The 22,191-nt window shown below is 51.7% G+C and overlaps 2 protein-coding genes across 20 annotated transcripts in view; one reads left to right on the top strand and one right to left on the bottom strand.

Moving 5' to 3' along the window:
* The window catches only part of PCBP2 (poly(rC) binding protein 2), a 28,466-nt gene extending 26,231 nt beyond the window's left edge, over positions 1-2,235 (top strand). For 6 of the 17 annotated variants that reach the window (XM_033221887.1, XM_033221897.1, XM_033221894.1 and 3 more), the window contains one exon: positions 1,354-2,231. In XM_033221887.1, the coding sequence (XP_033077778.1) occupies positions 1,354-1,390 (37 nt within the window). In that variant the 3' untranslated portion in view covers positions 1,391-2,231. Of the gene's footprint in view, positions 1-1,353 lie in introns of all 17 variants that reach the window. The other 11 variants (XM_033221892.1, XM_033221898.1, XM_033221890.1 and 8 more) reach the window with 7 other exon arrangements.
* Positions 1,636-21,913, bottom strand: MAP3K12 (mitogen-activated protein kinase kinase kinase 12). 3 transcript variants are annotated; one of them, XM_033221852.1, is made up of 15 exons: positions 21,647-21,913; positions 9,361-9,534; positions 9,053-9,261; positions 8,546-8,729; positions 8,164-8,355; positions 7,419-7,577; positions 7,111-7,269; positions 6,178-6,286; positions 5,832-5,941; positions 5,527-5,643; positions 5,269-5,406; positions 4,496-5,111; positions 4,237-4,307; positions 3,877-4,150; positions 1,698-3,262 (listed from the first exon to the last, which is right to left on the bottom strand). In XM_033221852.1, exons 2-15 carry the CDS (start codon positions 9,495-9,497, stop codon positions 3,164-3,166), a joined length of 2,574 nt encoding a protein of 857 aa, XP_033077743.1. In that variant the 5' UTR covers positions 9,498-9,534; positions 21,647-21,913; the 3' UTR covers positions 1,698-3,163. The 3 variants fall into 3 exon arrangements, with proteins under 3 accessions (XP_033077741.1, XP_033077742.1, XP_033077743.1); XM_033221850.1 differs by having other exon boundaries at positions 1,636-3,262; positions 9,053-9,534; XM_033221851.1 differs by lacking the exon at positions 21,647-21,913 and adding an exon at positions 14,138-15,051 and having other exon boundaries at positions 1,636-3,262; positions 9,053-9,534.
* Positions 21,914-22,191: the final 278 nt, after the last annotated feature.

Below are 22,191 nucleotides of genomic sequence, written 5' to 3'. Positions count from 1 at the left end.
AAAGCCCTAAATTGGATTCCAGGACCTTAAATGACCATCTCTTTGAAACAGAAAGGCATTGTAGCCAGGTATGTTTAGATGGAGGATATGGCTTGACAAGATCTAGGAGCTTGTAGAGTGAGCTACAGAGTTAAAACAAATTATTTTGTATGCTACTTTTAAGTCCGCCGCACGCAGTGGCTCATGCCTATAATCCTAGCACTTTGGGAGGCCAAGACAAGTGGATCACCTGAGATCAGAAGTTTGAGACCAGCCTGGCCAACATGGTGAAACTCCGTCTCTACTGAAAATACAAAAGTTAGCTGGGCATGGTGACAGCTGCGTGGAATCGCAGCTACTCAGGAGACTGAGGCAGGAGAATCGCTAGAACACGCGAGGTGGAGGTTGCAGTGAGTTGAGATTGCGCCATTGCACTCCAGCCTGAGTGACGAGTGAAACTTGGTCTAAAAAAAAAAAAAAAAAAAAAACAATAAGGCTGGGCGCAGTGGCTCATGCCTGTAATAATCCCAACACTTTGGGAGGCCGAGGCAGGTGGATCACCTGAGGTCAGGAGTTTGAGACCAGCCTGGGCAACACGTTGAAGCCGGGTCTCGACTAGCCGGGAGCGGTGTGGTGGCTGTCTATAATCCCAGCTATCGGGTGGAGGCTAAGGCAGGAGAATTGCTTGAGGGCGGAAGTTGCAGTGAGCCAAGATCACGTCACTGCATTCTAGCCTGAGTGACAGAGCTAGACTCTGTCTCAAAAAAAAATCAGTTAATTAATTTAAATAAATAAATTTGAGTATAATTCTTGACCCATAGTTATTCTTTTTACATCTCTTTTTAACATCTCTTTACCTTTAAAACTGTGTTACCTCATACCCTACACATTGATAGAACTTCAGGGTTTTAAAGTAAAGGCCTTGAGTTGTCTCAGCATTAAACCCTTGAGACTACTCTCAGATGACTGTTTCTTTCCTAAACTGGTATATCTGTCAGCTGTTTGGGAGGAGCCACAGTGAGCTCAGCAATAAAGAAACATTGCTTCTGTGTATTGTGAGCACTCTTTAGAGGGGCCTGTTTCCAGAAAGTATGCTCCTTGGTTAGCCCACCATGGAGGTGGAACTAAGAATATAGTTTGAGGGACATTTGATAACCAAGGGCTGTTTCCCTTGGTTCTGAGGTAATAGACTTCCACATGCTTGGATTGCAAGGATTAAAGGATTATGGTACTGGTAAATTTAAGAAACCTTAAAAATGTCTCTCTTGGTACTCCAGCACTGATTATTTACTCTTCACATTTCATGGACCAGGTAGAGATGAAGTGCAGCTGGGCACTGGGGAAACTAACTGAGTTCTTGTTTCTGTGTTACAGGCTTTCCTCGGAGACGGGTGGCATGGGGAGCAGCTAGAACAATGCAGATTCATCCATAATCCCTTTCTGCTGTTCACCACCACCCATGATCCATCTGTGTAGTTTCTGAACAGTCAGCGATTCCAGGTTTTAAATAGTTTGTAAATTTTCAGTTTCTACACACTTTATCATCCACTCGTGATTTTTTAATTAAAGCGTTTTAATTCCTTTCTCTGTTCAGCTGTTGATGCTGAGATCCATATTTAGTTTTATAAGCTTCTCCCTGGTTTTTTTTTTGTTTTGTTTTTTTTTTTTTTTTTTGGTTTTTTGTTTTGTTTTTTTGGCTCATGAATTTTTCTGTTTGTCATGGAAATGTAAGAGTGGAATATTAATACATTTCAGTTTAGTTCTGTAATGTCAGGAATTTTTCAAAAAAATTAAAAGATGGACTGGAGCTTTTTCTTTGTGAATAGAAACTGGATGCCACAGTGATTCATGTGGGTTTTATTCCTCTTGTCTTGCTGTTATTTTTGTACCTTTTATCCCTCAAAGGACCCTTCTTGGGTTTTTAATAGAAGCCTTTATTCCGGTTAAGATGTTTTCTTCTATTTTACCACTTCCATCTTTTTTTGTGGCCCTTGATCCTATTTTTCCCTGACTTCATGCTTGGTTGGCCCTTATAAAACGTGTGTCCAAAAGATTGAGGATTAGACTTTCCTAGGACTTACCTGTCCTACAAGCAGGCAAGCACTTCCACTTGGGGGTGGGGGAAAGGAATGACACATGACATACATGGCATACACATTAAGCAGTTGGTCATATGTCTGACTGGGTTCCAGTTTTTTGGGAGTGTTGGTCCCCTTGTTCAGGCTTGCATATTTTAAACTAAAAATTTCAGTGTATTTTTAGTAACTTCATTTATAGTCCTCCATAACGAGTTAGAAGGATGTACCTGCTACCATTTATTCCTATAATTTTAGAAAGTTGGGGCTTGACATTATACTCAATTTAGTGAGAATAGATGCAAAAAAGTGGAGGGGCAGGAGAACTTGTCCAGGCACCTTAGATGAAGTCCGGAGCCCAAGGCTTTATCTTAACCATGTATGGTACCCCATTCATTCATCAAGAAAACCCTCAACAGCTGGGCCTGCATGGAGTGGTTATATTTCAAGGTTTTTCACAGGGGTTACAGTAGGACAGTCCCCACCCCAATCAGGCACCAGGAAGAAAGTAGGGACTTAAACAGCACCCCAGTTCTTCAGCCTGAGCCATCACATGCTATCAGTCTCCTAACCTCCCCCTGGACCCTAAGACAGGGCTTGGGCAGAGAAGATCAATGGAGGAACAAAAAAATGAGTTACATTGCCACCTGAGAAACCTCAGAGGGGAAGACCCAGCCTTAGTCTCCCTTCTCCCAAGTGCAAAATGTGTAAACAGAGTAAAACGGAACAGAAAAGTGCAGTCTAAGTGGTTTTCTCTCCTGCCCCTCCCACCCTTCCCTCCCTCCGCCCCCATTCTTTGGGGATAAAGAATATAAAGACAACCCTGGCTTTTCTATTGCCTTGTACCTTGCTGAATATAAGGAATGGGGTGGGGCAGGAAGGGGCCAGTTTGCCCTTAGGCACAGCTCTGCGGCTGTGCCTCATTCATTTCCACAGCTGCCAGTGTCCCTAGAATATCAGGTGAATTGGTCAGGGGATCAGTCTCCCTCGGCCTGACTTACGGCTGGGACAGCCCCATCTTTCTGTTGATTATGTGGCGCATATATATATATGTATATATATATAATTTATATAAATATTTCTCTATGTACAAGGAATATGAGTGGCTTTCATGGAGGGAGGGAAGCTGGGGGCCGCAAGGCATCAATGCTGCTGGAGTTGTCCAATTCAGTGCTGTCACAGTCTGAGTCCTCAGAATTGGGAGGGCCCTGTGAGAAAGAGTAGAAATGGAGTGAGATTCCTTAGGGTTCTTTGCTGGGCTTACTGATTTGTTTTTTGAGATGGCAGTCTCGCTCTTTTGCCCAGGCTGGAGTGCAATAGCGCAGTCTCAGCTCACTGCAACCTCCACCTCCCAGGTTCAAGCAATTCTGCCTCAGCCTCCTGAGTAGCTGGGACTACAGGCACGCACCACCACACCCGGCCAATTTTTGTACTATTAGTAGAGATAGGGTTTTACCATATTGGTCAGGCTGTTCTTGAACTCCTGACCTTGTGATCCACCTGCCTCGGACTCCCAAAGTGCTGGGATTCCAGGTGTGAGCCACCGTGCCCGACCGGCTTACTGATTTATTTCTTCCAGATTTCAGTTGCTCAGGCCATTCTCCAAGATGTCAGACTCCTTTCAGAATCCTTCCCTGGCTGCAACTTACAGCTACACACAAGCTACTGGTCAGGCACCATAATAGATGCTCTGCAAGAGGCTTCTGAAATTCCACCACGTGGATGTTTGCTGTTTATGGTACTTTCTGGCCTGTGCAGCTGTCTCCCCAAAAGCTGTCAAAAGATAAGGCATCTATCTGCTTGTTGCTGTTGTGCCACTCACCTGCTTTCCTCTGAGAAGTTCCTGGTGTGGAATGGGCAGGGAGCTGGGTTCTGGGCTGGGGATGGCCTCTGAAGGAGGTGGGTCCAGTGGGATTTCTGAGCCCTGGGAGCACATGTCATCAGACCGCTCATCTGGCCGCTCATCAGTGTTGGTGCTGCCAACTTCAGGTGTGCCACTGGGGGAAGGTTCACTAGCTGTGCCTTCCTCCCCATCTGATGGATTCTCTGAGCTGAAGGTAGATAGTGACTGGCGCATGTTCAGGCTCTGAGGCCACCTACATGTTGAAGAGTGGGATTACAGCTTGGTTCTGCCCCTTGCAGAAAACAAAAATGCCATTAACTCCTGTACTCCATCACTTACCTCTGGCTTGATGTCAGCTCTACTTCACTGTCCACCTCTCCTTCCTCCTCTTCTGATGAGATGCCACGTTTCTGGAGGAGAGATGGGGGGACTGTGGTCAGAAGTGGAAAGAGGTCACTAAGAATCCAGGAGAAGAGCACAGTTAAAAAGGGTAAAGTAGGGAATGGCTTAAAATTGAGCATAATGTGAGGGATTAGACTTGGACCCCAGGGAGAATAAGGAAAAAGGGAAAGAGCTCAGGAGCCTTCCCATACTTTACCTGACTTCGGGTGACGGCAGCCCTGTACAGCAGTGCAGCTGGGGTCAAGTGCTGGGACCCAGCCCGGCTTCCTCCCCGGCCCGAGGTCCCTTCCCTTCCAGTTCCCAGAAGCCCCACACCTTCACCAGGCCCTACTGGAGGAGGTGGCTCCCCTTTGGCTCCCCCAGGTGAATCTGGGCTGGTAGAGCCAGGGGCTGATCCCTCACTTGGTGGGGTGTCACCCCGGGCCGGAGGTGGTGAGCCAGGATCCCCAGCTCCGCTTGTGGCCCCCCGGCCCCGGGACCCTAGTGCTGCTGACAGCAGGTCTGGGGACGATGAAGACATTTTGCGGAGCAGGAGGTCATGATGAAGCCCACGGAGGGCGGGAGGGCAGGCCTCCCAGGCTGAGGGTCCCCCTCCTAGACTTCCTGGTCCTCCAGGTTCATGGGGTGGCACAGGTGTACGAAGCCCAGGCAGGTCCCCACAGCTCCCCTTGGCGCTGGCCTTGCGGTGACGGGTCTTGCCACGGCGACTCCGTCCTGGTGAGGGGGGACCCTTAGGACACCCAGGAAGCCCAACCCCACTTAGGGCTGCATCTAGTTTAGGGAGCAAAGACTCCGTCTTGAGGATATCTGGTCTGGAAGGAGAGAAAAAGTCAAAGGTTGAGACTGCCAAATCTGTGTACTCAAAAGCACTCCCTAACCTTGGACACTAAAGTACGCATCTCCCTGCTAAACATCTGCTGCCACTTCAGTATCCCTCTTGCCATATTGGAACCACCATTCATGACCCACCTTTTGCTATGGGGTGACAGCTTCTGTGGCACATTCCTCTTCTTGATAAGCTTCTCCATTGTGTTTCCATGCAGGAGGCTCCGGGAAGGGTGTGTCTTCAGCAGGCCTGGGCACCTCCGCTCTAAAGCTTGCTCTCGCCTAAAGATCCAGGCACCTTCTCAGCTGGGCAAATGACCAGGAAGGGGCACCCCAGTCTCAGTAGGATCTCTAAGGCAGGCACAGCTCCAGGGCTTGGTGCATAAGGACAGGTAGGGTTACCTGAGCAGCTCCCTCTCCTTGAGTTCCAGCTGTAACATGAGGGCATTAAGTTCCATATACAGGTTGTTGGCTCTCTCCAGCTTCCTTTCATAGTGTTCCCTGATGTCCAAGGCATGTCTGCAATGGGCAGAAGGGTTCCCCAAGGTGAACTGGGTTCACCTAGGGCCATAATAGATGTGCAGTCTCAGAATTCCTGTCCACAGTCCTTTCATAGTCCTTCCACCCTCCCTGGGGCTGGGTAGGAGCTGACTGGCTGCATAGTCCTTGCTGTTGGTAAAATCACCTCCCCAAGCACAGGAACTCACCTGAGCTCCTCCCTCCTTCTCATCACCAGTTCCTCTTCTAGGCGGTGCAGACAGGTCCCTTCTGACTTAATCTTTTCAAAGTGCAGTTTTACTTCTTCCCGCCACTCTGCCTGTGGGTGAAGAGCAGACGAGGAGTGAGCCATCCTTTCACCCAGTGAAAGGCTCTGCAGGTTGTCTACACGTCACTGCCAATGTGTGTGCTGGAGCAAAAAGGAGTGGATTGACTCCGCTCTCTAAGAGCCAATCTCTTCAGTCCCACTTAACCCATTTCCCAGCCTCCCCCTCAAATGGCATCATCTCTGCAAAGAAGGGGAATTAGGTATTCATTTTCCTACCCACAGCACACCTGGGACTTAAAGTAAGTCTCCTGGGGTGTGGAGAGTACATCAGCTGAGGCAATGTCCAGATGCAGCAGGATCTGTCGGAATGATGGGCGATTTCGCGGTTTGCTATTCCTGAAAGGAATGGAGTTAGGAGGAGAGGGGAGAATTTGAGGGAGGATCAGATAGGAACTAGAGCATCCTTTCCCAAAGTGTGTCCTGGAGAATCCAATCCTAGAATGTACTCTGTGACAAAAGAACTTATGGTCAATGGTCTCTAGGGAATATTACACACTATTCATTAGTGTGTCAAAATCCTGCAGTAAGGAAACCTGTTGAACCCCATATTTTCCAACTTGTCTCCCCAAATAAAGGCCTTTTCTGAATAACTTCATTGAAGGAACCACACTTTGGGAGATGATCATCAGATTAGCCATCTTCAAACTTCCCTGGGTCTAGGTTCCAAATGAGGGTCTGGGACCCTTTCCTTCTGTGTTCTGAGGTTGTTTACTTGAGGCCCAACGAACCATGCTTGGTGGTTATGCTGCTCCTTCCCTGTACTTGTATGCACTCACTGACACTTCATGACAAACCAGGAATGCAGATACTGTTAACTGTATTTTATAGATGAGGAAACAGTTTCAGAGTGATACCACTTGCCCCTGGTGACTCAGCTCAGAAGGTACATGAGCCTGATTCAGATGCAAGTCAGTCCTTTGTATTAAATGCCCCTGCTATTTATTGGTCAGTCCAGCCCCTCTCAGTTCTAGATTGTAGTTCCCTGGATCCATATCCTGAGTCCTCAGTACCTGGGGAGCTACCTCTGGGAGCCCTGACACCCTTCCCCTGTTAAGGATTCCGAACTTGGCCACCTAGGGTTCTAGGTACTGGCTGTCCATCAGTACTGCTGTTCTTCTCAACTTCTCCAGGCCCAGTATCCCAGCTCAGCCCATCCTTACCAGCACTGGCGAAGTAGGATCTTGAAACCATCTGGGCAACTGGAGGGCACGGGCAGATGGAGACTGTTGCTTCCCACACCCCAGATGATGGCTGAGGAATCTACGTCTTTGTAGGGGATCTCACCAGTCAGCAGTTCCCACAGCACCACACCAAAGGACCTAGGGATGAGGGGACATCACTTGGGAGGGGATTCCTCCAGAGGTCCTGGTTGCTACCAGCCCATCACTTGTGCTCAAGCCCTAGAAGTTGCCCACCATGCCCCCAGGGCTGGCCACCCACTCTTCTCAGTTTTCAGCCTAGTCCTCACCAGATGTCGACCTTCTCAGACACAGGCTCATTGCGGATCACCTCAGGGGCCATCCAGGCTACTGTCCCTGCAAAGGACATCTTGGTGCTCTTGTCACTCAGCTCCTTGGAAGTGCCAAAATCTGAGATCTTCACCACATCGTCGTAGGTGATTAGCATGCTGGTAAAGAGTGTAGTCAGCTGGGGTCCACACCCCTCCACACACCTCATCTAACTGCAGCAACTCTGCCTTTCATGTTTTTGTTTGTTTGTTTGTTTGTTTTTGAGACAGAGTCTCGCTCTGTCACTCAGGCTGGAGTGCAGTGGTTCAATCTCAGCTCACTGCAACCTCCGCCTCCTGGGTTCAAGTGATTCTCCTGCTTCAGCCTCCTGAGTAGCTGCGACTACAGGCATGTGCCACCATGCCCCACTAATTTTTTTGTATTTTTAGTAGAGACAAGGTTTCACCATGTTGGCCAGGATGGTCTCGATTTCTTGACCTCATGATCCACCCGCCTTGGCCTCTCAAAGTGCTGGGATTACCGGCGTGAGCCACTGCATCCGGCCTGCCTTTCAGTTTTAAATCATTTGGGACACCCAAAGGTGAGGGGCTCACTACAGCCCTCCTGAGATGGGATTATCACTTGGAAGAGGTTTCTGAGATGGCCACATGGACGTAGGGCATGGTTTGGAAGTGCGGAGAAGGCCACACTGACTTGAGTGGGTCACCTGCATGCACATCTATTACTCTCTGCTTGCTTACTCACTTGGGTGACTTGAGATCCCTGTGGATAATCTTGTGTAGGTGCAGGTAGTTCATGCCACCGGCGATGCCCATGGACCAGTCAACCAGTAAGGAGGGGGTGACAGGGCGGCCAGCCCGCAGTACCTCATACAGCTGGCCCTGGGCGCAGAACTCCATGAGGATGCAGTAGCAGGGAGCCTGGGTACATACACCCCTGCGAGACAAACAATGGTATGAAGGCCTCAGCTGGCTGAGCCTTCACCTGATTAATGCCTGGAACCCCCATTCCCACCCATTCCACCTAAGGGTCTCCTCTGGGAAGGATGGGGTAGGTCCCACTGCCCAGGAGGGTACCAGGCCTTAGCATAGTATCCCCAACACCCAGCCCCTGCCCTGGACCTCACTTGAAGGTGATGATGTTGGGGTGCTTCAGCTTTCGCAAGTGCTTGATGTCGGTTTCTTTGAGGTCTCGCACCTTCTTCACAGCCACCTCCTCCCCGTGGAAGCGCCCCAGGAAGACAGCACCCTGGGCCCCTGAGCCCACCCACTGCAGGTCCAGGATTTCCTCAAAGGGGACCTCCCAAAGGTCTGTGGGCAGGAGGCACAGTGCCACAAGCCTCAGAAAGAGCCACACTCAAGGCCAGGGACGGGATAGCATTGGGTTGGCTGAATTAAGGAGGGTGAGGCAGAAAGGCAGCCAAAAACAGGCCGAGAAGAAGGTTTGAGGGGACAGGGAAGGAATGAATGGGTGACCTTAAAAGAAGCTGGGAAGTTAGAGGCTGATGGATGGCTAAGGGACTAGGGCTGTGTCATGGGGAGGGGAGGGACCATTGCATGACTTTAGTGGAGCTGACCAACAGATCTCGGGCTCAGGGAAACAGGGAGGAGGCTCCCACAAGGACGTGGCCTACCTTCCTGCTGCTGCTTGTGCTCAGTGGAGTAGGCTTTGCCAATCATGGTCCAGACAGGGCGCAGGCAGCCAAAGAGGCCCTCAAGGAAGCCACTGCCACTCTGGCACTGCAGTCGCACCTCGTCAGCTCGAACTCTGGATGCCCGACTCTCAGGTGACCCAGCTGCGCCCCCTGGGCCCCCTGCATCCTGCTCATGTAGCTGCAGGACACTGTTGGCAAAAGGCTCAGGGGGCGGCTCTCCACCTGGGGAGGGGCTGGGCCCTCCCCCACCCTGCCCACCAAGGGGTACCACATCTCGAAGTACACACTGGGTAGGCGTCAAGTCCTTCTCGGGAGTGCAGTCGGAAGTGTCTGGGTCCAGCTTGCGCATGGATGCCTCACTTAGGGTAGACACGAAGCCCCCAAAGGAAGGAGAGGGTGTTCGGGTCTCATGGAGGCAAGCCATGGCCTCTGGCCCCTGGTGTGATGGTGAATGCTGGGCCCTGTGGGAATGAAGGAAGGAGGGGCTGTTAAAGCCCCAGGCGTGCCCGCTCAGGATACTTACCCCAGAGGCACAGATTGGGGTTCTGGGTTCACAGAAGCCCTGTTGGAGATAACACTTGTGGCTCCGTTTCTCATGCCCCTCCAAGTTGCACCTTGACCCATCTTAGGAAATCTGATACACTTGGGCTTCCTCTCAGGCATATTAGTAAGGCAAGTAATAGGTAGATAGGTATCATACCTGGGTATCATTCTCAGGTAACAGCCCCACGTGGGTACACACTGGTAAAATATGTCTCAAATTCAAGTATAATGGTAACAGATGAGTTCCCTTCTCCCTGTAAGATGACTAATTCATTGCTGCGGCACATTTTTTTCACCTGAGACTCACAGGCACACACAGGTATCAGGAGGGTCTCACATTTACACCTTTACCTCGGGGTCAACCTCAGGCACACAATAGTAACACCTAGACCTCCCTCACACTGAAGCACACACAGGATGCTAGTAAACCTTTCAGGCACCCTTGGACAGCATTCCTGAGCTGCCTACATACAGGTGATACCCCCAGGCCTCCCACCCAGGTACTTACACACGGTACTACTGAGGCCCTCTCAGGAACACAACTCAGGTGAGAGCCTCATGACAAGACACACTCCTGGGCCTCTCCAAGGTAACTGAAGGTTGTAACCACAGCGTTCTGTGTCCCCCCAACATTGGCAGAAGCAACCAATGGGAATGCAAACGCTGTCACAGAAGGCCACTGCTTCATCCCCCTTAGCCCTCCCTTCAGTCCAGCGGCTCTCCCAGGGGTCAAACAAGGTCTTGTCTCCTCTTTCCTCTTCATTGCCCTGTCCCCTGCTCCTCAAACTTTCCAGGCAATGGGGATGTGTCCCAGTTCATAGCTGGGTGCTATTTAAAAAACAACCATTAGGCCGGGCGTGGTGGCTCATGCCTGTAATCTCAGCGCTTTGAGAGGCCGAGGCGGGCGGATCACCTGAGGTCAGGAGTTTGAGACCGGCCTGACCAACATGGAGAAACCCCGTCTCTACTAAAAATACAAAATTAGCAGGGTGTGGTGGCACACGCCTGTAATCCCAGCTACTTGGGAGGCTGAGGCAGGAGAATTGCTTGAACCCGGGAGGCGGAGTTTGTGGTGAGCCGAGATCACGCCACTGCACTCCAGCCTGGGCAACAAGAGCAAAACTCTGTCTCAAGAAATAAATGAATAAATAAATAAAACGCAACCATTAAAAAACCTGAATCCGGCACGGCGTGTTGGCTCATGCCTGTAATCACAACACTTTGGGAGGCTGAGACAGGTGGATCACTTGAGCTCAGGAGTTTCAGACCAGCCTGGGCAACATGGCAAAACCCTGTCTCTACCAAAAATACAAAAAAAAAAAAAAAAGCCAGGCATGGTGATCCTGTGACTGTGGTCCCAGCTCCTCTGGAGGCTGCAGTGAGAGCATTGCCTGAGCCCAGGTGGTGGAGGTTGCAGTAAGCCACTGCACTCCAGCCTGGGCGACATAGCCAAACCCCGCCTCAAAACAAAAAACAAAAAATACCCTGAATCCTGACTTGCTTCTGCCACATAATGGCTATATGACCTCAGGCGAGCTATAGTTGAGCCTCAGTTTTTCCAGCTATAGAAAGGAATAAACTGGCTGTCACTAAGGCACAGCAAACCCTTAAGGCTACACGAGATTTGTCCAGAACTTGGCACCAGGAGCCATCCTGGTCTCCCAACTCACTCCACACTTGTCAGTTACCAAATCCTGAGATTTGAAGATTCCCTAGAACAAGCATCCCTTTAATTGTTCCTCATAGCTAGCAGGGTCCTTCCATGAGCCCCTGGGTTAGTCTGGAAATTATTGCCATACATTCTGAATTACAGTGGAGAATTACAGGGGGAGGGGTGGCAGGAATCTCCACATGCAGAAGGGTTCAGTAGATGATTACACAGGCATACAAGAAGGCTTGGGAAACTTCGATAGTTCTTGTAATACTTAATTACCAGGCCTTTCCCTTGAAGACTTTTTCCTGGGGGATGAGGGTGGTAGGCCTGGAATCAGCATATTTAACAAACACCCTAGATTTGTTAAGCTCTAACCCAGTGCACGCTATTTTCTAGTCCTACTGTTACTGCCTTAGTTCAAGTCTCATTAGCTGTCCTCACCTGGCCCAGGACAGCTGGTCTCCAAGTGCCCTCCCTACCCCCAATTCTTCACTCAGCTCCTTCAGAAGGATCTTTCTAAAACAGACTGGGGGCCAGGTGTGGTGGCTCACACCTGTAATCCCAACACTTTGGGAGGCTGAGGCGGGCGGACCACCTGAGGTCAGGAGTTTGGGACCAGACTGGCCAACATGGTGAAATCCCATCTCTATTAAAAATATAAAAAAATTAGCCAGGCATGGTGGTGTGCACCTGCAGTCCCAGCTACTTGGGAGGCTGAGGCACGAGAATTGCTTGAATCTGGGAGGAGGAGGTTGCAGTGAGCTGAGATCACGCCACTGTACTCCAGCCTGGGCAACAAAGCAAGACTCTGTCTCAACAACAACAAAAAAAACAGATTGGGCCAGGCATAGTGGCTCACACCTTTAATCCCAGCACTTTGAGGGGCCAAGGCAAGTGGATCACTGAAGCCTGTAAGTTCAAGACCAGCCTGGGCAACACAGTGAAACCCCATCTCTACAAAAAATATAAAAATTAGCCAGCCAGGTGCAGTGGCTCAAGCCTGTAATCCCAGCACTTTGGGAGGCCGAGGCAGGCGGATCATGAAGTCAGGAGATCGAGACCATGCTGGCTAACACGGTGAAACCCTGTCTCTAGTACAAAATACAAAAAATTAGTCGGGCGTGGTGGCAGGCGCCTGTAGTCCCAGCTACTCAGGAGGCTGAGGCAGGAGAATGGCATGAACCTGGGAGGTGGAAGTTGCAGTGAGCCAAGACTGCGCCACTGCACTCCAGCCTGGGTGACAGAGCAAGACTCCAGCTCAAAAAAAAAAAAAAAAAAAAAAAATTAGTCGAGTGTGGTGATGTGCACCTTTAGTTCCAGCTACTCAGAAGGCTGAGGTGGGAGGATATCTTGAGCCTGGGAGGGTGAAGCTGCAGTGAGCACTGATTGCACCACTGCACTGCAACCTGGGCGACATGGGCGAGACCCTGTCACAAAAGAAAAAACAACTGCCTGCACCAACACCGGAACTTAGCCATGTCAGGTTTTTGAACCAGGACACCCAATGATAATGGCTAACTTAAGGAAGGCTTACGGCTGGGCGCAGTGGCTCACGCCTGTAATTTAGCACTTTGGGAGGCTGAGACAGGAGGATTGCTTAAGCTCAGGAGTTCGAGACCAGCCTGGGCAACACAGTGAAACCCCGTCTCTACTAAAATACAAAAAATTAGCCGGGCAGGGCGGCGGTCGCCTGTAGTCCCAGCTACTCGGGATGCTGAAGCAGAAGAATCACTTGAACCCGGGAGGCGGAAGTTGCAGTGAGCTGAGATCGCGTCACTGCACTCCAGCACCACTGCACTCCAGCCTGGGCGACACAGCGAGGCTCCATCTCAAAAAAAAAAAAAAAAAGGGCCGGGCGCGGTGGCTCAAGCCTGTAATCCCAGCACTTTGGGAGGCCGAGACGGGCGGATCACGAGGTCAGGAGATCGAGACCATCCTGGCTAACACGGTGAAACCCCGTCTCTACTAAAAAATACAAAAAAAAAAAAAACTAGCCGGGCGAGGTGGCGGGCGCCTGTAGTCCCAGCTACTCGGGAGGCTGAGGCAGGAGAATGGCGTGAACCGGGAGGCGGAGCTTGCAGTGGGCTGAGATCCGGCCACTGCACTCCAGCCCGGGCGACAGAGCGAGACTCCGTCTCAAAAAAAAAAAAAAAAAAAAAAATTAAAAAAATTAGCCGGGCGAGGTGGCGGGCGCCTGTAGTCCCAGCTACTCCGGAGGCTGAGGCAGGAGAATGGCATAAACCCGGGAGGCGGAGCTTGCAGTGAGCTGAGATCCGGCCACTGCACTCCAGCCTGGGCGACAGAGCGAGACTCCGTCTCAAAAAAAAAAAAAAGAAAGAAAGAAAGAAAGAAAAGAAAAACAAAACAAAAAAGGCTTGCTAAGTATTTTAGCTTCTGGTAAAGGTGCATTAGCACTTTGCATACTTAATCCTCAAAACGGTAAGCTGGGCATTATTAGCCCCGTTTTACAGACTAAGGCATAGAGGTATTAAATAACCTGCCCACAATGCTATAGCTATTAAGAAGCTCAAGCTCGGCTGGGCGCGGTGGCTGACGCCTGTAATCCCAGCACTCTAGGAGGCCGAGGTGGGTGGATCGCTTGAGCTCCGGAGTTTGAGACCAGCCTGCGCAACATGGGCCTGGGCATGTAACATGGGGAGAGCCTGTCTCTGCTAAAAATACAAAAAATTAACCGGCATGGTGGCACATGCCTATGGTCCCAGCTACTTGGGAGGCTAAGGTGGGAGAATCGCTTGAGCCCAGGAGGTGGAGGTTGCAGTGTGCCACGGCACTCTAGCCTAGGTGACAGGGCAAGACTGTTTCAAAAAAAAAGAAAAGAAATAAAGAAAAAGAAGCTCAAGCTTCACCCCCAGCCTGGAAGGCGCTTCTCATCTCTCTCCAGGTGTCACTTTATCCTGGACGTCCTTCTTTCCTGATCCGCTCCAGGTTAATGCGCCTTCTGGGCGGGCACAGCCCCGGTATGCTTCCTCTATTATGGTTCCCATTATACTGGAGGTACAATATGGTCGGGCCTCTGGCTCCTCTGAGAGCCTGGACAGCCTTTAGAGAGACGACTTCGCATCACAAGGGAACCATGGTTTGCAGCATCACCTGGCGCGCAGAAGGTGCTTGGTAAGGTGGAACCACTGCTCTACCCACCCCGGAGGATCGCCTTAAGCACCACACACTCTATGCGCGCGCGCGCGCGCGCACACACACACACACACACACCACACACACACAAATTAGCTCCCTGAATCCTCAGAAGAGCCAGGTGAAGGAAGTACTACTGGTCCCATTATATTCTTGAGAGAACTGAGGCCCAGAAAGCACAAATCACAGTAAAGTTCAGCTTCCAAATCCCCAACATATCCCATGCAGTATTTGTGGCTTCAAGAGGTAAGGTGTAGGTTGCAATGCAAATCACAGATAAACACAGACCAAGTAAAATGCCAACATATGGTAGAATTTCGTCTGGAGGACCCAAGGGATTTTGCCTGCCACCCCGCAACCCCGCGCCCCCACCACCTCCCACTCCGCCGCAAGCACGGGATTCGCTTCTGGACCACCCAGAAACAAGGCCCAGGACTCTGGGACGCTCTCGCCTGGCAGGCCAGGAGGGAGGAATGGCGGGATTGGAGCGCTCGGGGAGGAGCTGACAGCTTGGTCACCGGCAATGGAAGGCCGAAGCCCAAGTCTGGGCAGCTCAAAGTGGAGAGGAAGGGGTTACAGTCACAGCGCCCTCTCCCACTTCCCGACTTCCTTCCCGGCTGTCACGTGGCGCGTGATTGGGGCGGGGGCCGCCGCGGCGGAAGGGGGTGGTCCGGGTGGGGAAGGGGAGGGGACACGGCCGGCTGGGGGTAGCGCTGGGCGCTGCGGCGTAACCATGACGACTGGGCCCTAGGCGGCGCGTGAAGTCACCAGGACAAGATTAGCCCCGGATCACGTGAGCGCGACGTGGGGGCGGGGCTGTGCCTGGGCCCCGCCCCTGACCTGGGCCGGCCCAGGTGGCTGGTTGCCGGGATGGCTGCGAGGATCGTAGGTGCGGACCCCCACCCAGCGGTCTGCCCCATCTGTGTTCCCTTCCTTCCCCTGCCCCCGCATGCAGAGAGCTCTTCGGCTGAGGCGTCGGGTATTGGCAGGAGGGGACTTGTGGGGTTGGCATTGGGGGTGCAGTACCACGGGGAAGGAAAGCAGGAAATGAGAGAAAGGGAGACGGCACAGAAAAGGCGAGGCACAGCTAGAGAAGAAGGAAGGAGCCAAGACATATACAGACACCGGAGCAGCGTGAAGCGGTGTCAAGCCCGAGAATGATGGCTTGAAAAGCTGTTTGGAAAAGCAGAGGACCCCGAGAAAATGGAGATGAAAGGGGAGTGAGAAACACGGACAGCATCCATCTCCTTTTCTATCTAGAAGCCGAGCTTTGAGTAGGCACAACACCTGACTTTTTAAAGGAATTTTTCAGCCGTCATCTGGTTGTTTGACGACTAGGTGGTTTAGGCATAGAAAGGGTGACATGCTCAGAGACACTTGCAGCCAGCAGAGCCTCCCTCCAGTTTACCAGGCTTCCCCAGAGGCCCTTCTGGTATCCAGGGCCAGCAGCTGGGGAGAGAAGGAGAGAAGCCATTTCACCTGTTTATCTTTTAGGGTAGTGGGGATAGCTGAAGAAGTAGGAGATGGGACCAAGGGAAAGATCTCAGGCTAATGACAGGTCTTCCAGATTGACCTGGAATGGAGGGAAAGCTGCTGCCCCTGGGAGCTATAGTAAACTGGCGATTCCTCTCTCCCAACACACACACACATACCCCTTTCTGTTTCCTTTATTTCTGACCTGCCAGCTGTGTCCCACTGCCCCCTGGCAGGGCCTTGGCGCCAGAGTTTTGGAGGGGCGTCTAGGATGACTAGGAGCCCCTGGCCCAGACGTTCAGTCACCCTGGGGGATGGGAGCTGACTCTCCGTTATCAATTATGCAGAGCATGGGGGAAGGGCAGCAATGTGACAGGAGGGTGGGTCTCTCTGTCATTCTGTCAACCATATCTACCATGTGTTGATGGTGGTTCTGCCTCACACTGGGTGAGGGGACAGAATGATCTCTAAGCCATACAACTGCCAGGGGAGGAGGCTCTTCGGATACCCAAGAGGCCCTAATTCAGTGCTTTGCTGGTGGCCCCAAAGTGACTCCATAAGGAGGCTACAGGGTAGAGTGGGGTAGGAAGTCACCCCCCATCTATCCCACCTTCCAGGTTCTCTGGCCTGAGATTTTGGAAGCCTGTGGCACGTAAACTCTGAATTCTCTCTAGCTTCTTCTTGTATAACAGCAGAATGTCAATGTCAAGCTGTTTGTTTGGTGGTCTTAGGGGCTCAGTTCAGAGGCCAGGTCATCTGCCTAAATCTTGGGCTGTCACACTAAGTGCTCTCCACTGTCTGAAACCTCATTTTTCACTCAGGAAAAGGATGATTCCCTTTCTCTCATGAGTAGGGGTAGGGAGGGGAGTTTTCAAAGGGAAAGGAGACCCAAGACTTTGGAGTCCTAATTCCACCTCTGCAAGCTTTGAGGCCCTGAGAGGATAAAGGTCTCTGATGAATCGCAGCCATGCCTCCTGTCCGCTTGGCTGCAGCTTGTATTGTTTCTGAAACAGGGTTTCGCTTTGTTGCCCAGGCTGGAGTGCAGGGGCACGATCACGGTTCACTGCCTGCAGCCTCAACCTCCTGGGCTCAAGTGATCCTCCCCCTTCAGCCTCCTGAGTAACTGGGACTACAGGCACTCACCACCACACCAGACTAAATTAAAAAAAAAAAAAGAGGCCAGGTGCGGTGGCTCACACCTGTAATCCCAGCACTTTGGGAGGCCAAGGCAGGCAGATCACAAGGTCAGGAGATCGAGACCATCCTGGCTAACACGGTGAAACCCCGTCTCTACTAAAAGTTCAAAAAATTAGCCAGGCGTGGTGGCAGGCGCCTGTAGTCCCAGCTACTTGGGAGGCTGAGGCAGGAGAATGACGTGAACCCGGGAGGCGGAGCTTGCAGTGAACTGAGATCGCACCACTGCACTCCAGCCTGGGTGACAGAGCGAGACTCTGTCTCAAAAAAAAAAAAAAAAAAAAAATTGTAGAGACCATATCTCACTCTGTTGCTCAGGCTGGTACCAAACTCCTGGGCTCAAATGATCCACCAGTCTAGGTCTCCCAGAATGCTGGTGTTACAGGCATGAACCACTGTGCCCTGCCCTGCAGCTTGTTTTGATTTTCCTTTTTACAGGATTTGTGGTCCTGGCCCCAGGGTCCCAAGATGGAAAGTGCTATCGCTTTTCTTAGTGCCCTCATGAGGAGGAAATGACTTCCCCTGAGAACTTGGGGGAAAACTGGAGATCACCCCTAAATTCGGGTCCTTGATTGGAAAATCAAGCCCTGAGACCCCTAGCTGCCACACTTCTTCCAATGGGGTGGACAGTGAAAGGGTTCAGGGAAGGGAGGGACAGTACTATTTAGGAAAAAAGAATCAGCTTCAGATTTGGAGAGATCAGAGCTAGAATCCCAGTTTTGCCACCAATTAGTTTAAGGAATGTAATCTCTTCATGGTGCCCAACCCTCCCTGCTGGGGTGGTGAAGGTTAAGTAAGGTGATGGCGGGGGTGCAGGGAGCAGCATGCTTCCTCCTTGCTTTGTCTTCCTGGTTGGCTGGACACCAGGTCTTTCTTTGTGGATCCTGGAGAGGCTGAAGACTTGGTCTCTGACCTTCTGCTTTCCCAGGACAAACCGTGATTTCAGGTTCCAGGAGAACCAGGTCACAGTGCTAGTGATTGTGCTGGAATCTCCAGTCATTCCTTTACCAGATCACCAGGCCTTCCTCTGTAAATCCTGCCGTTCTGTCTCCTCTGGACTAAGGGGGAAGGCCTAATTTTCTGTACCCCATCCTCACTCCCTGACCAGTTATCTCTGGAATCTGCTCTCTTAAGCAGCTATACTGCTAAGATCCTCCCTTTGATCATGTGGTCCTGGATCACCCCTCAGCCTTACCCATAGAGGCCTCGGGGAAGGGGAGAGCAGGAGCAGGGTAGGATGGGCCTCAGGAGTCCCTCCTACCTAGGACCTCAGATAGACCAAGAAGAAGTTCAGTGGATGTTAACAAATAGTTCCTCAGCTGGATGGACATTTTTAAAGATCTGGAAGAGCCGGGCGCCGTGGCTCAAGCCTGTAATCCCAGCACTTTGGGAGGCCGAGACGGGCGGATCACGAGATCAGGAGATCGAGACCATCCTGGCTAACACTGTGAAACCCCGTCTCTACTAAAAAATACAAAAAACTAGCCGGGCGAGGTGGCGGGTGCCTGTAGTCCCAGCTACTCGGGAGGCTGAGGCAGGAGAATGGCGTAAACCCGGGAGGCGGAGCTTGCAGTGAGCTGAGATCCGGCCACTGCACTCCAGCCCAGGCGACAGAGCGAGACTCCGTCTCAAAAAAAAAAAAAACTGGAAGAATAAATACCAAAGTATAACAACAGTTTCTAGGTAGTTGGAATCATGAGTGTTTTAATTTTCTCCTTTGGGTTTACGTCTATTCCTAGTATTTCAGTAACAACTTTGAATTGCTTTTAAAGTAAGATATAACATTTATTTTAAATTGTAAAAGAGAAAATAAGATTGATGGACTGCTCATGCATTCCTTCATTTAGCTTATTAGGACAGTTGTGCAATAGGGAGAGGGTAGGTGGTAGAGGAGAGAACACAGGCCTCAAACTCAGAGTGGCTTCCTGAGGTCTTGTCTCTGCTTCTGGCCAGTTGGGTGACCTGGCTTGAGCCTTCTCAACAAACCTCAGTTTCTTCATTGCTAAATGGGGACAGTGGTACCTATGTCCCACAGTGGCAATGCAGCACATAATGTGGTGGGTAAGAACACAGGTTCTGGGTCACACAGACCTGGGTTCAAATCCTACCTCTTGCCACATACTAACTTTTTTACTTTAAACAAATTACTTAAGTTTCAGTTTTCTCCTCCATCAGAGATGATGATAACACTATCTCACTTGGTCTTGTTAAGGGCATGATTAAGACAATCAAAATAAAGTTCTTGGCCCAGGACCTGGCACACAGGAAGCTCTCTCTAAGCATTAGCCATATGGAAAGTGCCTAACACACAGTTGTAAGTTTTTTATGAATGTGATTCCCTTCCCTTCTTTCCCTTGTTCTTTCTCTTTTTTTTTTTTTTTGTATTTTTAGTAGAGACGGGGTTTCACCGTGTTAGCCAGGATGGTCTCGATCTCCTGACCTCGTGATCCGCCCGTCTCGGCCTCCCAAAGTGCTGGGATTACAGGCTTGAGCCACCGCGCCCGGCCAGCCCTTGTTCTTTCTCAAAGCAAGTGCCAGTAGGGAGGGTACAGGTGGAAAGGGAGGTGGAGAAACAAGAGGGAAAAAAGACCAAAGAATGAAGAAACCAAAGGACAAGGGCTCTATCCTGAATGATCTTTAGCCTCCTCTGGAATCTGGTCACTGTCACAGTCTCCTCACCTTCCCCACACACACATAGGACCCCAGTGCTTCTGGGAGCCAGTGAACCGGACAGAGCAGTGTCTGTGGCCAGGCCCTCATGAAGCCTCTATGTCCCCTGCTGGCATCATCTCAACAGTATCCTCCTTCTTCCCAGCATCACCTCAGTCAACAGTGTGAGTGAATGGATGAGTGGCGGGCATGAGGGGGCAGACATTTCCACTTCACTGGAAGAAGCATAGCAGCTGGGGGTGCCAGGGCTTGACTGGTGTAGGGCTGAGGACCTGAATGTAGGGGTGATCTCCAGTCCACCCTAGCAAGGACTTCTTACGGGGCTGATTCTCTCATTCCTTCTTTCTCTCCAGATCCAGGCAGGGGAGAGGGAGGACTGTGTATGACAACAGTCTGGGCCGTGAGTGGTAGAACCAAGGGTCCTATTCCTAGAAAAGCCTGATCCTACCATATTGTCACCACCAGGGGAAGAGCAATTGGTTTTTAGAAGGGTTCTGTCCTCTTCAGCTATAAGGAAGCCTAGGAAATCCTGAGCCACATCTAACTTCTTGCCTCCTCTGTCCGTAACAGGGATGGGTATTTAGCTGGTGGTCTCCATGTTGAGAGCTGGGGTTTTCCCAACATTACCCCAGTTGACAATGGGAGTGAGTGGATGAATGGTATGCTTGAGGGGACACACACATGTTTTTTTCACCTGTAAGTGTGAGATAGGAGGGAGTGGGGCCCTAAAGCTCAGAGAAACTTCAGTGTCTGGACAGGAAGGCTCAGGGGGCACTTGAGTCCTTTCCTTCCTAAATCCTTTCTGTTGGCCTTTGCTTGGTATGACCCTCTGGCTGAAACTCAGAGCTCCTAGAGCGATGGAGTCCACCTTGAGAACTGCAAGGGAAATGTGTTTAGAAGGACACACTGACTGTGGCTTGAGATGACTCTGGGTGGGGTAAGGAGACCTCATGTGCACTCCCTCCTGATTGGAGGCCACTCACCTACGCTCCTCTGAAAAAGGCAGCAGATGAGCATCTACAAGGTAGGACTCCTCCCTTAATTCTAAGGGACACCTTACTGTTTCCTCCCACTGTCTACAGAGCCTTGACTCTTCCCTCCTCTCAGTCAAGGCCTTGGTTACCAGCAAGTCTCAACTCTTGCTTATTTTTAAGCCAATGAGTTTGAGGAGTGTTTGTAGGAAAGGGAGGAGGGTTTTGGAGGGTTTGACTGGGGGAGACGGGTTAGGGGAGCCAGAGGAGATGGAGAGAAAGAGGAGGGAGAAACCCACACGTGAATGGGGGAGGGGAGGATGCAACAGCTGGATGGAGGTGAATGCCACAGCTAGAGGGGATTAGGAGGATCACAGCTGGAAGGGGAGGGGACCAACGCCTGGGCATCTAGGAACAGGTGCTCTCTGACTAATCTTCAGGTCCAGCCTGCTAAGTGTGTGTGTGTCTGTGTGTGTCTGTGTGTGTGTGGAGGGAGATGGTGGGTACATCAGTCCTTGCCCTTCCTTTCCTTCCCTGGAGGGGGCCAAAACTCTCCCTCCTCCTTCCCTCTCTCCCTTCCTGAGGATGAGTGGGAGGAGATGTTCTCTTGCCCTCTGTCCTTTAAGTCTGTCCCCCAATCACCCTCCACCCCACCCCAATACGGTCCTTTCCAGCTCTGGAGGCCCTTCGTCTCCAAGCTGGGCCGCGGCATCCCTCCGCTCCATTCCCTTCCTTCCCAGCCCCACACGCGTCGGGTCCAGGTCCCCAGTTCCTCCATCCCCACAGCTTCAGCATCCCCACACCACCACCCCGCACCAGGCCACATATGCATCCCGACCCTCCCTCCACGCCCGGATCCCAGGACCCGGACCCATCCCTGCCCCCCACCCCCCCACAACTCGGCCAGGCTCTCACCTCGGGGGCTCCGCGGCCGCAGCACAAAAGGCGGCGCTGCTGCAGCTCCGTTCCGGATGCTGCTCCCGCCTCCTCCTCCTTCTCCTCCTCCTTCCCTCCTCCCCCCGCTGCCCTCCACCGGACCCAGGGCGCTGTCACAGGCGATGCTCGTGCGGTGTCCGGATGCACGGGTGTCAGCTTCAGCTTGCTGCCCCCACCCCCCGACCCCTAGCCCCGTCCCTGCTCGGCTTGAACTCCCGCTCCTTCCAGGGCCCCCGCCCCTGGCCCCCGGGACGGACACGCCCTGAGCGGGGGATGCTGCGATGGAGCCGCCGGCCTCTTAAAGGAGCCCGCTGCTGCCATCCGGCGCGCTCCACGCTCGTCCCTGGCCCGCCTGGGCCCCGCGCTTCCCTGCTGGCGGTGTCCTATGGAGGTCCCACCTCAGGCCTTAGGCTGATTCCACAGGAACCCCCTATAACTCGTCTTATAGACTCCTTTCTACATCGGAGAGAGCAGCCCCTCAGTTGGGATCCCTAGCGCTCTGGCATTGCTCCCCCTATCATACT

The sequence above is a fragment of the Trachypithecus francoisi genome, unplaced genomic scaffold, assembly GCF_009764315.1.
Source record: "Trachypithecus francoisi isolate TF-2019V2 unplaced genomic scaffold, Tfra_2.0 Lachesis_group11, whole genome shotgun sequence".
Lineage (NCBI taxonomy): Eukaryota > Metazoa > Chordata > Mammalia > Primates > Cercopithecidae > Trachypithecus > Trachypithecus francoisi.
This window is presented reverse-complemented; position numbering and strand designations above follow the sequence as displayed.

Excerpts from the sequence above, each read along its gene's own strand:
- MAP3K12 (XM_033221850.1), bottom strand. The coding sequence starts at position 9,497 with ATGGCTTGCCTCCATGAGACCCGAACACCCTCTCCTTCCTTTGGGGGC. Across the intron at positions 8,730-9,052 it reads GCACAAGCAGCAGCAGGAAG|ACCTTTGGGAGGTCCCCTTT; the intron begins GTAGGCCACGTC and ends TCCTGCCCACAG. Across the intron at positions 7,578-8,163 it reads AGGGATCTCAAGTCACCCAA|CATGCTAATCACCTACGACG; the intron begins GTGAGTAAGCAA and ends ACTCTTTACCAG.